The sequence below is a fragment of the Mustelus asterias genome, chromosome 10, assembly GCF_964213995.1.
Source record: "Mustelus asterias chromosome 10, sMusAst1.hap1.1, whole genome shotgun sequence".
Taxonomy (NCBI): domain Eukaryota; kingdom Metazoa; phylum Chordata; class Chondrichthyes; order Carcharhiniformes; family Triakidae; genus Mustelus; species Mustelus asterias.
Window position 1 is genome coordinate 37413876 of NC_135810.1, and position 15973 is coordinate 37429848.

At 43.2% G+C, this 15973-nt stretch overlaps 1 protein-coding gene across 1 annotated transcript in view; it reads right to left on the reverse strand.

The window, feature by feature from the left end:
* Positions 1-15973, reverse strand: part of LOC144499560 (nectin-3-like) — a 269457-nt gene that overhangs the window by 84933 nt on the left and 168551 nt on the right. The window contains exon 2 of the mRNA XM_078221665.1: positions 13760-14101. Coding sequence (XP_078077791.1) covers positions 13760-14101 — 342 coding nt within the window. The remainder of the gene's footprint in view (positions 1-13759; positions 14102-15973) is intronic.

Sequence of the window (15973 nt, forward strand, 5' to 3'; positions counted from 1 at the left end):
CAAATTTCTCTCTATTCAGCTGAAAAAAAAAGGTTTAAATGTTTTGAAAAGAACAGCTCTCTGCACCTTTACATCTTCGAATAGCCCATTTTCTACTAACATACCAAACATCATGCCACTCCTGGAGGCATCCCTGCTGAACTGCCCATGGGAAGATCCCAGAGAATCCCTACAGATGTGCAGAAGGAGTCCATTTGGCCCATCGAGTCTGCACCGACTCTGCAAAAGAGCATCTTATCCAAACGTACTCTCCTATTATCATGGCTAATCCACCTGACCTACATACACATCTTCAAACGCAAGGGACAATTTAGCATGGCCAATCCACCTAACCTGCACATCTTTGGACTGACAGGGTAAACCGGAGCACCTGGAGGAAACCCACACAGACATGGGGAGAAAGTGCAAAACTCCACATTCCATTTAACTTAGATGACAAGAACATCAAGAGCAGCTAGTATACCATAGATGCTCTGCACAGGCCTTTCCACCATCCTGAAAGTAGATGCCCAGGAAATGAATTGATGGAAAATGAGAGATTTAGGATGGCAGCTCTTTGAAGTCTCTGTCTTGGGAGCATAACATGATACATCTGATAAGTATGGAAGCTTGATATCTACTCCAGCATAAAGGAAAATGATTCTTAAAAAGTTAGAAGTACTGTCAAAAATATTGTTAATTTACATATTGTAAAAGGCCACACAGTAAAGGATAGATTATGATAGCAATAAGAACCAGCTAGAAATGAGATGGGAGCGATTAGAAATTGTTTCAACATTTGCCTACTAAATTTGAATTTAGGTTTCCAAGTTAATAAGACTTTAAGCTCCACAGCAATTGCTCTAACCCTGGCTTTTGTGTTCTGATGGTGCTATCTCACCAAGAATGTTCATGTCTACTCTCTAAGTCATAACTTATTATGCTGATGCAGACTCACATGATCGTCATAAGCAGATGGCCTGGCTACAATAGAATTCCATGTTGCATGACAACGGTGTGGATCAAAATACTTGGAAGCCTTCTTGAGAAGCTTGAGCCAACTATATAAGTATTTAACTTCCATTATGGCATCAGTTAATGTAAACCTTTGATTTCCAAATGGGTGGCACGGTGGTTAGCACTGCTGCCTCTCAGCGCCAGGGACCTGGGTTCGATTCCCAGCTTGGGTCACTGTCTGTGTGAAATTTACACATTTCCCTCGTGTCTGCGTGGGTTTCCTCCTGGTGCTCCAGTTTCCTCTCAGTTCAAAGATGTGCAGGTTAGGCGGATTGGCCATTCTAAATTGCCCCTTAGGGTCAGGGGGACTAGCGAGGGTAAATGCATGGGGTTATGGGGATAGAGCCTGGGTGGGATTGCGGTCGGTGCAGACTCGATGGGCCGAATGGCCTCCTTCTGCACTGTAGGATTCTATGAATCTACATACGAATTGGTTATGCATTTACGAATTCAGATGTCGCATTTCTGTTCGAAGGCAAGAAGTGGGGGTGTGAGGATGGCCTTGGCGAGATGTTTGTCTTCATCAATGACATGTTGAAAGCTCCGGAGATGTCGTAGCTTCTCCACTCCGGGAAGTACTGGGTGAGGAAGGGTACTCTGTCTGTTGTGTCCCGTGTTTGTCTTCTGAGGAGGACGGTGTAGTTTTTCGCTGTGGCACGTCGGAACTGTCGATCGATGAGTCGAGCGCCATATCCTGTTCTTATGAGGGCATCTTTCAGCGTCTGGAGGTGTCTGTTGCGATCTTCCTCATCTGAGCAGATCCTGTGTATACGGAGGGCTTGTCCGTAGGGGATGGCTTCTTTAACGTGTTTAGGGTGGAAGCTGGAGAAGTGGAGCATCGAGAGGTTATCCGTGGGCTTGAGGTACAGTGAAGTGTTGAGGTGACAGTGACCATCAACCCTAACCCTCTGTAGACACAGGATCTGCTCAGATGAGGAGAATCGCAACAGACACCTCCAGACGCTGAAATATGCCCTCATAAGAACAGGATATGGCGCTTGACTCATCGATCGACAGTTCTGACGCACCACAGCGAACAACCGCACCGACCTCCTCAGAAGACAAACAAGGGACACGGCGGACAGAGTACCCTTCGTCGTCCAGTACTTCCCCGCAGCGGAGAAGCTACGACATCTTCTCCGGAGCCTTCAACATGTCATTGATGAAGACGAACATTTCGCTAAAGTCATCCCCACACCCCGACTGCTTGCCTTCAAACAACCGCATAACCTCAAATAACCATTGTCCGCAGCAAACTACCCAGCCTTCAGGAGAATAGTGGCCACAACATCACACAATCCTGCCACAGCAACCTCTGCAAGACATGCCGGATCTTCGACACGGATGCCATCATCTCACGTGAGAACACCATCCACCAGGTACACGGTACATATACTTGCAACTCGGCCAACGTTGTCTACCTGATACGCCGCAGGAAAGGATGTCCCGAGGCATGGTACATTGGGGAGACCATGCAGGCGCTACGACAACGGATGAATGAACACCGCTCGACAATCACCAGACAAGAGTGTTCTCTTCCTGTTGGAGAACACTTCAGCGGTCACGGGCATTCGGCCTCTGATCTTTGGGTAAGCGTTCTCCGAGGCAGCCTTCACGACACACGACAGTGCAGAGTCGCTGAGCAGAGACTGATAGGCAAGTTCCGCACACATGAGGACGGCCTCAACCGGGATCTTGGGTTCATGTCACACTATCTGTAACCCCCACGACTTACCTGGGCTTGCAAAATTTCACTAACTGTCCTGGCTGGAGACAATACACATCTCTTTAACCTGTGCTTAACCCTCTCTCCACTCACATTGTCTGTATCTTTAAGACTTGATTAGCTGTCAAGACTCGCATTCCAACCATTATTTTGTAAATTGAGTTTGTGTCTTTATATGCCCTGTTTGTGAACAGAACGCCCACTTACCTGATGAAGGCACAGCGCTCCGAAAGCTAGTGGCTTGTGCTACCAAATAAACCTGTTGGCCTTTAACCTGGTGTTGTGAGACATCTTACTGTAAAAAATTTACCTCGTATCTCCTTTAAACATTCAATTTTTCTAACGTATAATAAATGTTTTTTTTAAATAAACTATGGCTTGCGGCTGGTTTCATCTACATCATTAACTGGGGTAGTCATAGTGTAAAAGTTTAGAAGGACTGGAATTCTTTTAATGCATCCCAGAGAACTTAAACCAGTCTGGCAAAGGTCCTACAAGAGAGGAGGCTGTCCTGGACTTAATTTTAGATGACGAAGCTGGGCAAGTGGTTGAAGTATCAGTGGGGGAAGCATTTTTCAGACAGTGTTTATAACTCAGTTAAATTCAAGACTATTATGGAAAAGGACAAGGTTGGGTCTTAAATTGTAGTTGTAAATTGGGGGGAAGACTAATTTAACAAGATACGATTTGACCAGAGTGGACTGGAAACAGTCACTTTTAGGTAAACCTGCGATGGAACAGTAGGACGCATTCAAGAAGGAAGTAGGACGCGTTCAGGGCCAACAGGTCCCAGTAAAGAAAAAGGGAGAGACCAACAAATCCAGTGAACCCTGGATACTGAGGGACATATAGGCGTCTTTAAGTATGAACAAGGTCATCTATGTGCAGATCCACAAGAGATGGGTGAGATCCTAAATGAATATTTCTCGTCAGAATTTACTGCTGAGAAAAGTGTGGATGTTAGGAACTTGGGGAAATAAATAGTGATGTCTTGAGGAGTGTACATATCACAGAGGTGGTGGTGCTGGAAATCTTAAAGTGCATCAAGGTAGGTAAATTCCTGGTACCTGATGAAGTGTATCCCAGGACATTGTAGGAGGCTAGGGAGGAAATTGCAGATCCCCTAGCAGAGATAATTTGAATCATCGACAGCCACAGGTGAGGTGCCTGAAAATTGGAGGGTGGAAAATGTTGTGCCTTTGTTTAAGAAGGGCTGCAGGGAACTACAGGCCGGTGAGCCTCACATCTGTAGTGACTAAGTTGTTCGAAGCTATTCTGAGAAACAGGATCTCCAGGCATTTGGAGAGGCAAGGACTGATTGGGGCAGTGAGCATGGGTTTGTGAGTGGAAAATCATGTCTCACAAATTTGACTGAGATTTTTGGAGGGGTAACCAAGAAGGTAGATGAGGGCATTGCAGTTGATGTTGTCGACATGGACTTTAGCAAGGCCTTTGACAAGGTACCGCATGGTAGGTTGTTGCATCAGGTTAAATCTCACGAGGTCCAGGGTGAAGTAGCCAACTGAATACTAAATTGGCTTGATGACAGAAGCCAGAGGGTTGTTTTTCAAACTGGAGCCCTATGACCAGCAGTGTGCCTCAGGGATCGGTGTTGGGTCAATTGTTATTTGTCAATTGTAATTATATTAATGTCAATTGTAATTATATTAATGATTTGGACGAGAATTTATAAGGCATAGTTAGTAAGTTTGCAGATGACACCAAGGTTGGTGGCATAATGGACAGTGAAGAAATTTTTTTTTGATTGCAACAGAATCTTGATTAATTGGGCCAGTGGGCTGATAAATGGCAGATGGAGTTTAATTTGGATAAATGCGAGGTGATGCATTTTGATAGATCAAACCAGGACAGGACTTACTCAGTTAATGGTAGGGTGTTGGGGAGATTTAGGGAACAAAGAGATCTAGGGGTACAGGTTCAGAGCTTCTTGAAAGTGGAGTCACAGGTGGACAGAGTGGTGAAGGCGGCATTCAGTATGCTTGGTTTCATTGGTCAGAACATTGAATACAGGAGTTGGGACGTCTTGTTGAAGTTGTACAAGACATTGCTAAGGCCACACTTGGAATACTGCATACAGTTCTCGTCACCCTATTATAGAAAGGATATTATTAAATTAGAAAGAATGCAGAAAGAATTTACCAGGATGCTACCAAACGTGATGGTTTGATTTATAAGGAGAGGCTGGGTAGACTGGCACATTTTTCCCCTGGAGCGTAGGAGGTTGAGGGGTGATCTTATAGAGGCCTATAAAATAATAAGGGGCATAGATCAATTAGATAGTCAACATCTTTTCCCAAAAGGTAGGGAGGTCTAAAACTAGAGTGCATAGGTTTAAGGTGAGAGGGGAGAGATACAGAAGAGTCCAGCAGGGCAATCTTTTCACACAAAGAGTGGTCAGTGTCTGGAATAAGCTGCCAGAGATAGTATGAGAGACAGGTACAATTTTGTATTTTAAAATGCATTTAGACAGTTACATGGGTAAGATGGGTATAGGGGGATACGAGCCAAATGTGGGCAACTGGGATTAGCTTAGTGGTAAAAGGGCGGCATGGACAAGTTGGGCCGAAGGGCCTGTTTCCATGCTGTAAACCTCTATGATTCGACAGCATTGGATAAAGAGAAAAAGGGAGGCTTATAGCAAACATCAAGGGCTCAAAACAGTAGAACCCCTGGAGGAGTATAGAATAGAGGGATATAGGCAATCAAAAAGGGACATGAAAGGATACTGCAGATAAATAAAGGATTATCCTAAATTGTTTTACAAGTACAATAAGAGTAAAAGGATAACTGGGAAAGAATATAGAACATAGAACATAGAACAGTACAGCACAGAACAGGCCCTTCGGCCCACGATGTTGTGCCGAGCTTTATCTGAAACCAAGATCAAGCTATCCCACTCCCTATCATCCTGGTGTGCTCCATGTGCCTATCCAATAACCGCTTAAATGTTCCTAAAGTGTCTGACTCCACTATCACTGCAGGCAGTCCATTCCACACCCCAACCACTCTCTGCGTAAAGAACCTACCTCTGATATCCGTCCTGTATCTCCCACCACGAACCCTATAGTTATGCCCCCTTGTAATAGCTCTATCCACCCGAGGAAATAGTCTTTGAACGTTCACTCTATCTATCCCCTTCATCATTTTATACACCTCTATTAAGTCTCCCCTCAGCCTCCTCCGCTCCAGAGAGAACAGCCCTAGCTCCCTCAACCTTTCCTCATATGACCTACCCTCCAAACCAGGCAGCATCCTGGTAAATCTCCTCTGCACTCTTTCCAGCGCTTCCACATCCTTCTTATAGTGAGGTGACCAGAACTGCACACAATATTCCAAATGTGGTCTCACCAAGGTCCTGTACAGTTGCAGCATAACCCCACGGCTCTTAAACTCCAACCCCCTGTTAATAAAAGCTAACACACTATAGGCCTTCTTCACAGCTCTATCCACTTGACTGGCAACCTTTAGAGATCTGTGGATATGGACCCCAAGATCTCTCTGTTCCTCCACAGTCTTCAGAACCCTACCTTTGACCCTGTAATCCACATTTAAATTTGTCCTACCAAAATGAATCACCTCACATTTATCAGGGTTAAACTCCATTTGCCATTTTTCAGCCCAGCTTTGCATCCTATCTATGTCTCTTTGCAGCCTACAACAGCCCTCCACCTCATCCACTACTCCACCAATCTTGGTGTCATCAGCAAATTTACTGATCCACCCTTCAGCCCCCTCCTCTAAGTCATTAATAAAAATCACAAAGAGCAGAGGACCATGCACTGATCCCTGCGGCACACCGCTAGCAACCTGCCTCCAATCCGAAAATTTTCCATCGACCACCACCCTCTGTCTTCGGTCAGACAGCCAGTTACCTATCCAATCGGCCAACTTTCCCTCTATCCCACACCTCCTCACTTTCATCATAAGCCGACCATGGGGGACCTTATCAAACGCCTTACTAAAATCCATGTATATGACATCAACTGCCCTACCTTCATCAACACACTTAGTTACCTCCTCAAAAAATTCTATCAAATTTGTGAGGCACGACTTGCCCTTCACGAATCCGTGCTGACTATCTCGGATTAATCCGCATCTTTCTAAATGGTCGTAAATCCCATCCCTAAGGACCCTTTCCATCAATTTACCAACCACCGAAGTAAGACTAACCGGTCTATAATTACCAGGGTCATTTCTATTCCCTTTCTTAAAGAGAGGAACAACATTCGCCATTCTCCAGTCCTCTGGCACCATCCCCGTGGACAGCGAGGACCCAAAGATCAATGCCAAAGGCTCTGCAATCTCATCCCTTGCCTCCCACAGAATCCTAGGATACATTTCATCAGGCCCAGGGGACTTATCGACCTTCAGTTTATTCAAAACTGCCAAGACATCCTCCCTCCGAACATCTATTTCCTCCAGCCTATTAGCCTGTAACACCTTCTCTTCCTCAAAAACATGGCCCCTCTCCTTGGTGAACACTGAAGAAAAGTATTCATTCATCACCTCGCCTATCTCTACTGACTCCATACACAAGTTCCCACTACTGTCCTTGACCGGCCCTAACCTCACCCTGGTCATTCTTTTATTCCTCACATAAGAGTAAAAAGCCTTGGGGTTTTCCTTGATCCGACCCGCCAAGGACTTCTCATGTCCCCTCCTAGCTCTCCTTAGCCCCTTTTTCAGCTCATTCCTTGCTAACTTGTAACCCTCAATCGAGCCATCTGAACCTTGTTTCCTCATCCCTACATAAGCTTCCCTCTTCCTTTTCACAAGACATTCCACCTCTTTTGTGAACCATGGTTCCCTCACTCGGCCATTTCCTCCCTGCCTGACAGGAACATACCTATCAAGGACATCCAGTATTTGTTCCTTGAAAAAGTTCCACTTTTCATTAGTTCCTTTCTCTGACAGTTTCTGTTCCCAACTTATGCCCCCTAATTCATGCCTAATCGCATCATAATTACCCCTCCCCCAATTGTAAACCTTGCCCTGCCGTACGGCCCTATCCCTCTCCATTGCAATAACAAAAGACACCGAATTGTGGTCACTATCTCCAAATTGCTCTCCCACAACCAAATCTAACACTTGGCCCGGTTCATTTCCCAGTACCAAATCCAATGTGGCCTCACCTCTAGTCGGCCCATCCACATATTGTGTCAGGAAACCCTCCCGCACACACTGCACAAAAACTGCCCCATCCAAACTATTTGACCTACAAAGGTTCCAATCAATATTTGGAAAGTTAAAGTCCCCCATGACAACTACCCTGTGACCCCCACACATATCCATAATCTGCTTAGCAATTTCTTCCTCCACATCTCTATTACTATTTGGGGGCCTATAGTAAACTCCTAGCAACGTGACCGCTCCTTTCCTATTTCTAACTTCAGCCCATATTACCTCAGTGTGCAGATCCCCCACGAAGTGCCTTTCCGCAGCCGTTAAACTATCCTTGATTAACAATGCCACTCCTCCACCTCTTTTACCAGCTTCCCTACACTTAGTGAAACATCTATACCCAGGGCCCAGTAAGGATTTCATTGGTAATTTCTGTGTGGGGCGGGAGAATGTATGTAGAGTTCAAATGGAATACTGTGTGTCAGTTTTCGCGAGTGAGGAAGATGATGTCGGAATAGATATCATGCATAAGGACTGCGATTTAATTAAATAAATTAACATAGAGAGAGAGGAATGGTCTGGCAGGCTTAAAATTAGATACATCTTCAGAGCCGGATGAAATGTATCGCCGGTTGTTCAGTGAGGCAAGGGAGGAAATAGCAGGGGCACTGGCAATAATTTTCAATTTGACAAGGTACCACACGGTAGGTTGTTGCAAAAGGTTAAATCTCATGGGATTCAGGGCGAGGTATCTAAATGGATACAAAATTGGCTTCTGTCGGTGGTTGTAGAGAGTTGTTTTTCAAACTGGAGGCCTGTGACCAGCGGTGTGCCTCAGGGATCAGTGCTGGGTCCACTGTTATTTGTCATTTATATTAATGATTTGGATGAGAATATAGGAGGCATGGTTCGTAAGTTTGCAGATGACACTAAGATTGGTGGCAAAATGGACAGTGAAGAAAGTTATTTTCAATTGCAATGGGATCTTGATCAATTGGGCCAGTGGGCTGACGAATGGCAGATGGAGTTTAATTTAGACAAATGCGAGGGGTGATGCATTTTGGTAGATTGAACCAGGGCAGGACTTACTCAGTTAATGGTCGGACGTTGGAGAGAGTTACAGAATAAAGAGATCTAGGGGTACATGTTCATAGCTCCTTGAAAGTGGAGTCACAGGTGGACAGAATGGTGAAGGCGGCATTCAGCATGCTTGGTTTCATCGGTCAGAACATTGAATACAGGAGTTGGAATGTCTTGTTGAAGTTGTACAAGACATTGGTACAGCCACACTTGGAATACTGTGTGCAATTCTGGTCATCCTATTATAGAAAGGATACTATTAAGCTAGAAAGAGTGCAGAAAAGATTTACTAGGATGCTACCGGGACTTGATGGATTGAGTGCTAAGGAGAGGCTGGATAGACTAGGACGTTTTTCTCTGGAGCGTAGGAGGCTGAAGAGTGACCTTATAGAGGTCTATAAAATAATGAGGGGCACAGATCAGCTGGATAGTCAATATCTTTTCCCAAAGGTAGGAGAGTCTAAAACTAGAGGGCATAGGTTTGTGAGAGGGGAGAGATACCAAAGTGTCCAGAGGGGCAATTTTTTCACACAAAGGGTGGTGAGTGTCTGGAACAAGCTGCCAGAGGTAGTAGTAGAGGAGAGTACAGTTTTATCTTTTAAAAAGCATTGAGATAGTTACATGGGTACGATGGGTATAGAGGGATATGGGCCAAATGCAGGCAATTGGGATTAGTTTAAGGGGTTTTTTAAAAAAAGGGCAGCATGGGCAAGTTGGGCCGAAGGGCCTGTCTCCATGCTGTAAACCCCTATGACTCTAATTCCTCTCTGTCCACAGAAGAGGTGTCGGAGGACAGCCAAGGTGGTACCATTATTCAAGGGAACCTCAGTGGTGGGGAAGCTATTGGAAGTAATTCTGAGGAACAGAATTAATCTATAAAGAGGCAGGCATTAATCTAGAACAGGGCTCTGTACTGGGACCTCTGCTATTTGTGATATATATAAATGATTTGGAAGAAGGTGTAACTGGTGTTATCAGCAAGTTTGCGGATGACACGAAGATGGCTGGACTTGCGGAGAGCGATGAACATTGTCAGACAATACAGCAGGATATAGATAGGCTGGAAAATTGGGCGGAGAAATGGCAGATGGAATTTAATCCAGATAAATGCGAAGTGATGCATTTTGGAAGAACTAATCTAGGGGGGAGTTATACAATAAATGGCAGAGCTATCAAGGGTATAGAAACACAGAGGGACCTAGATGTGCAAGTCCACAATTCCTTGAAGGTGGCAGCACAGGTGGAGGTAGTGGTGAAGGTGCCATATGGTATGCTTGCCTTTATAGGACGGGGTATAGAGTATAAAAGCTGGAGTCTGATGTTGCAGCTGTATAGAACGCTGGTTAGGCCACATTTGGAGTACTGCGTCTAGTTCTGGTCGCCGCACTACCAGAAGGACGTGGAGGCTTTAGAGAGAGTGCAGAGAAGGTTTACCAGGACGTTGCCTGGTATGAAGGGTCTTAGCTATGAGAAGAGATTGGGTAAACTGGTTGTTCTCCCTGGAAAGACGGAGAATGAGGGGAGACCTAATAGAGGTGTACAAAATTATGAAGGGTATAGATAGGGTGAACAGTGGAAAGCTTTTTCCCAGGTCGGAGGTGACGATCACGAGGGGTCACTGGCTCAAGATGAGAGGTAAATCAACCTCAGATTTACACTCAATGATGGAGCATCCACAACCTTACGGGTTCAAGAATTCCACAGATTCACAACCTTATGAGCCAAGAAATTTTTCACATCAGTCCTAAGTCATCAACTGCTTATCCTGAGACTGTGCAGCTGTGTTAGATTGCCAAGCCAACGGAAATAACCTGTGTTCACCATCAAACCCCTTCAGAAATATGCATGTTTCAAGTTTAATTCTTCTAAACTCCATGGAGTCTAGGGCCCAATTTACTCAGCCTCTTATCACTGGACAACCCTATCATCCCAAGAACCAACCTACTGAGTCTTTGCTGTGCTGCCTCCAATGCGAGCATATTCTTCCTTTGATATTGCAGACTAAAACTATGCACAGCACTCAGATTATGGTCTCATCAAAGGCCTATACAATTATGGCAAGACTTCCTTAGTCTTATGCTACAATTCCCTTGCCAGAAAGGACAGTATTCCATTTGCCTTTCTAATCGTTTGTTGCATGAAGGGTGCAGAAGAGGTTTACCAGGATGCCATCTGGATTAGAGGGTGTGAGCTATAAGCAGAGGCTGGACAAACTAGGGTTGTTTTCTCTGGAGCGGTGGAGACAGAGGGGAGACCTGATAGAAGTCTATAAAATTATGAGAGGCATTGATAGGATTGACAGTCAGAATTTTTTTCCCCAGAGTGGAAGTGTCTAATACTAGGAGCCATGCACTGAAGGGGAGAGGGGGGAAAGCTCAAAGGAGATGTGAGGGGCAAGTATTTTTACACAGAAAATACTTTCCAGGTGTCTGGAACGCGCTGCCAGGGGTGGTAGTGGAGGCAAATACAATGGCAGTGTTTAAGGGGCTTTTAGATAAACACATGAATATGCAAAGAATCGAGGGATATGGACCAAAGACAGGCAGAAGGAATTAGTTTAATTTGGCATAATGTTCGGCACAACATCGTAGGTCGAAGGACCTGTTCCTGTGCTGTACTGTTCTATGTTCTATCCACCTGTGAACATTCTGTGTACCGAGTATGAGTACGCCCAAACCTCTCTGAACATGAATACTTAGAAGTGTTTAAAAAAAAAAAATTGATTGCGTTTTCCAATTCTTACTGTCACTACCTCACACCTTTGCACATTATAGTCCATCTAACACCTTGGTCCCAATCACTTAGCTTTGCAACCTCTGTCTTCCTTACAGTTTACATTACCACCTAATTTTGCAACATCAGAAAACTTGGAGTCATTGTCTAAGTCATGAGCATAGATTGTAAATAGCTGAGGCTCCAGCACTCATTCTTGTGACACTCCACTAGTTTCAGCCTACCAACTTAAAACTGTCCCATTTATCCCTACACCCTGCTTCCTGTCCAGTAATATGCCAGCATATTACCAACTCCATGGGCCCTTACCTTGTCTAACAATTTTTTTCTGTAGTGCTTACTGGCTCTCCTTTAACTGAACCTCCCAACTTCCTCCTCAAACAACTTAAATAAATTTGTCAAACCATATTGACGTAGAAAATTAGAGTATGATGAAGCAAAGTATTTGGTTAAGCCTTCCTAAATTATAGATTCCAGCAGTTTCCCCTTTTCTGTCTGCCTCCTTTTTTTGAATGGCATTGTTACATTTGCTATTTTCCTACCCGCTGGGGAACATCCTCGAGTCTACAGAACTTTGGAAAATTGTAACTACTGCATCCATAGCCTCTTTTAGCTACTTCTTTTCGAACCACAGGACATAGGCCGCCTCTTAGGTTTCTCCAATCACTTTTTCCGCTGCTATTAATTACTCAAGTTCCCCATTCATATTAATCCTCTATTTCTGGCATGTAAATTGCATCTTCTACTGTGAAGATAAAATATTTGTTCAGCATTTCTGTCTTTTCTTCATTTCCCTGTTTCTCTTGTCTCTGCCTCTAAAGAACAATTGGTTATTCTTCTTTTTATATATTTGTAAAAGTTCCTTTAATCTGTTTTTATATTCCTGGCTAGTTACTCTCAAGCTATTTTTGTCCATTTTTATCCATATTCTGGTCATCTTTTGCTAGTTTTTTAAATTCTCCCAATCCTCAGGCTTCCAACTATTCTTTGCAACATTATAAAACTCCTCTTTTAATATAACACTACGGTTAATTTCCTTTGTTAGACACTGATGGAGCTCCCAGCCCAATTTTTTGCTTTTTTAATATAATATATTTTTGTTAAACATTTTAAAGCTTTTCATTAAATTTCTCTGTTAATTCACAGCCATACTTTTTAGTCTATATATCAAATCTAGCTTAGCCAGTTCTCTATACTTACGTAATTGACTATAAATTAAAGATTATGCTGAACTCTCAACTCTCCAAAAAGTGACTGATTGTAGGAGGATGCGGTGCAAAGCGCGCCTGAGAGACTGGTGCGAATCTCTCCATTACTCTCGCCGTGATGACACTTCGATTTTTTTTGCAGAGAATTCCATCCAATAACTCTTTTCCCTTTGTCTTTGCTCTCTTTCTCTATCCTACCTTTACTGTATAAGTGAAAAGGAGGCCATGTGGCATCTCTCCTCCTGCGTTTGTGTGTGCAAATAGACCAACCTTCTGAGTTTTGCTGTGGGGTCATTAATATAAAATTGAATCACCAACAAAACTGAGGAGTTGGGAAACATTATCACTACTTCTACAGGGGAAAGAAAATCAAAACATCTTTCAGTTAACGGACAAGTGGTGAGAGGAGAAATCAGGGCTGATTAAGTTAACCCCATCTCCTGTCCGTGACAACCCTAAATAGAAGATTGACACCAATAAATCCAATTGGAAATTCAGGAGAAACCTATTTACTCAGAGTGGTTAGAATGTGAAACCTGGGAGTAGCTGAGGCAAATAGCATAGATTCACATTAAGTAGCTAATATAAGCACTTGAGGGAGAAAGGAACAGAAAGATATATTGTTAGTATATCTGGAAGCACAAAATCTCAACTGCTTAATCTCGAATTCCATATTGGTAACTTGCCTCTCTTAACCAATCAGTTGACATAAATCACAATTACTACCCAGCATTTGTAATTGGAAAAACAACAACTTTAGATGAATTTCTTCAGTGGCAAATCAATGTTAATACATTGGATAAATAGGAAAAATTCCACAACTAATCTTTCAATTTTTAGCATTAGAAGATTTTAATATATTTTATATACATACCAATCACAGTCACAATGCTTGTTTCTTGGTAATTTCCCAATGGGAAAGTGACCACCTTGCAGATGTAGTTTCCGGAATCTGAAAATCCAATTCTGGTAATAAGAATTGTTGCGTCTTTCAAAGATGGGTTTGTGAATACAGCTCTTCCTTCATAGTTCCCTTGGATTGAGGTTCCATAAAGAGGATGAAATACTGCAACAGTATCGGAGGTCCCATGTTCTTGCTTCTCCCAGGAGATCTGAGTTACAGTTTCTTTCACCATAACCAAACACTTTAAGGTGACATTTTTGTCCAAAATTGCAGACACCTTCTGATCAACAACAACTGGTCCAGCCAAGGTACCTATTAAAAAAAATACATAATAAGTTTTTAGAGCAAAAATTCTCTTCCCCACACTTCCTTTAAAAAAAACCTAATGGCTTAATGAAGAGACATCTCGAGTCTCAAAAATCAGAAAGATTTTAAATTCAAATTCTGATCTCTATCAGTTTGATCTTTCCCAGAACAATGTTGAGGGCTCCAACTGAAAATGCCTTAGGTGAAGGAAAGAAAATGCAACAAAGTTCGCAAAGTATCAACAAAACCATTATAGAAAATTGAGATGATGTCCCTTTGGTGAAAACAGGATTCAACTTGACTGTAGCCATCCAACATCCGGAAGTATGAGCTTCCTTTTGGGAAAAAAAACCTCTTGCAGTGATTACAAATAGAATAAAAAGGAGTAGAGCCTGAAACACCACTCAGATACTTTCTTTATTAAAACATGGAATACATCATTATGCCCCTAGCTTCCAATCAAAGTTAACCTCTTCAACCAATACATCAAGGAAAAGAGGAAAAAAAAAGAGTGGCAGCAAGTGAGCCATGTTTATTAATGGTGGTAACCAGCATCATAGAGTCATAGAGGTTTACAGCATGGAAACAGGCCCTTCGGCCCAACTTGTCCATGCTGCCTTTTTTTTTAAACCCCAAAGCTAGTCCCAATTGCCTGCATTTGGCCCATATCCCTCTATACCAATCTTACCCAGTAACTGTCTAAATGCTTTTTAAAAGACAAAATTGTACCTGCCTCTACTACTACCTCTGGCAGCTTGTTCCAGACACTCACCACCCTCTGTGTGAAAAAATTGCCCCTCTGGACCCTTTTGTATCTCTCCCTCCTCACCTTAAACCTATGCCCTCTAGTTTTAGACTCCCCTACCTTTGGGAAAATATATTGAATATCTAGCTGATCTATGCCTCTCATTTATTTTATAGACCTCTATAAGATCACCCCTCAGCCTTCTACGCTCTAGAGAAAAAAGTCCCAGTCTATCCAACCTCTCCTTATAACTCAAACCATCAAGTCCCCGTAGCATCCTAGTAAATCTTTTCTGCACTCTTTCTAGTTTAATAACATCCTTTCTATAATAGGATGACCAGAACTGTATACAGTATTCCAAGTGTGGCCTTTCCAATGTCTTGTACAACTTCAACAAGATGTCCCAACTCCTGTATTCAATGTTCTGACCATTGAAACCAAGCATGCTGAATGCCGCCTTCACCACTCTGTCCACCTGTGACTCCACTTTCAAGGAGCTATGAACATGTACCCCTAGATCTCTTTATTCTGTAATTCTCCCCAACACCCTACCATTAACTGAGCAAGTCCTGCCCTGGTTCAATCTACCAAAATGCATCACCTCGCATTTATCTAAATTAAATCTGCCATTTGTCAGCTCACTGGCCCAATTGATCAAGATCCCGTTGCAACCCGAGATAACCTTCTTCACTGTCCTCTATGCCACCAATCTTGGTGTCATCTGCAAACTTACTAACAATGCCTCCTATATTCTCATCCAAATCATTAATATAAATGACAAATAATAGTGAACACAGCACTGATCCCTGAAGTACACCGCTGGTTACAGGCCTCCAGTTTGAAAAACAACCCTCTACAACCACCCTCTGGCTTCTGTCATCAAGTCAATTTTGTATCCATTTAGATATCTCACTCTGGATCCTGTGAGGTTTAACCTTATGCAACAACCTATCATGTGGCATCTTGTCAAAGGCCTTGCTAAAGGCCATGTAGACAACATCAACTGCACTGCCCTCATCTACCTTCTTGGTTACCCCTTCAAAGAACTCAATCAAATTTGTGAGACATGATTTTCCACTCACAAACTCATGCTGACTGTCCCTAATCAGTCCTTGTGTCTCTAAATACCTGCA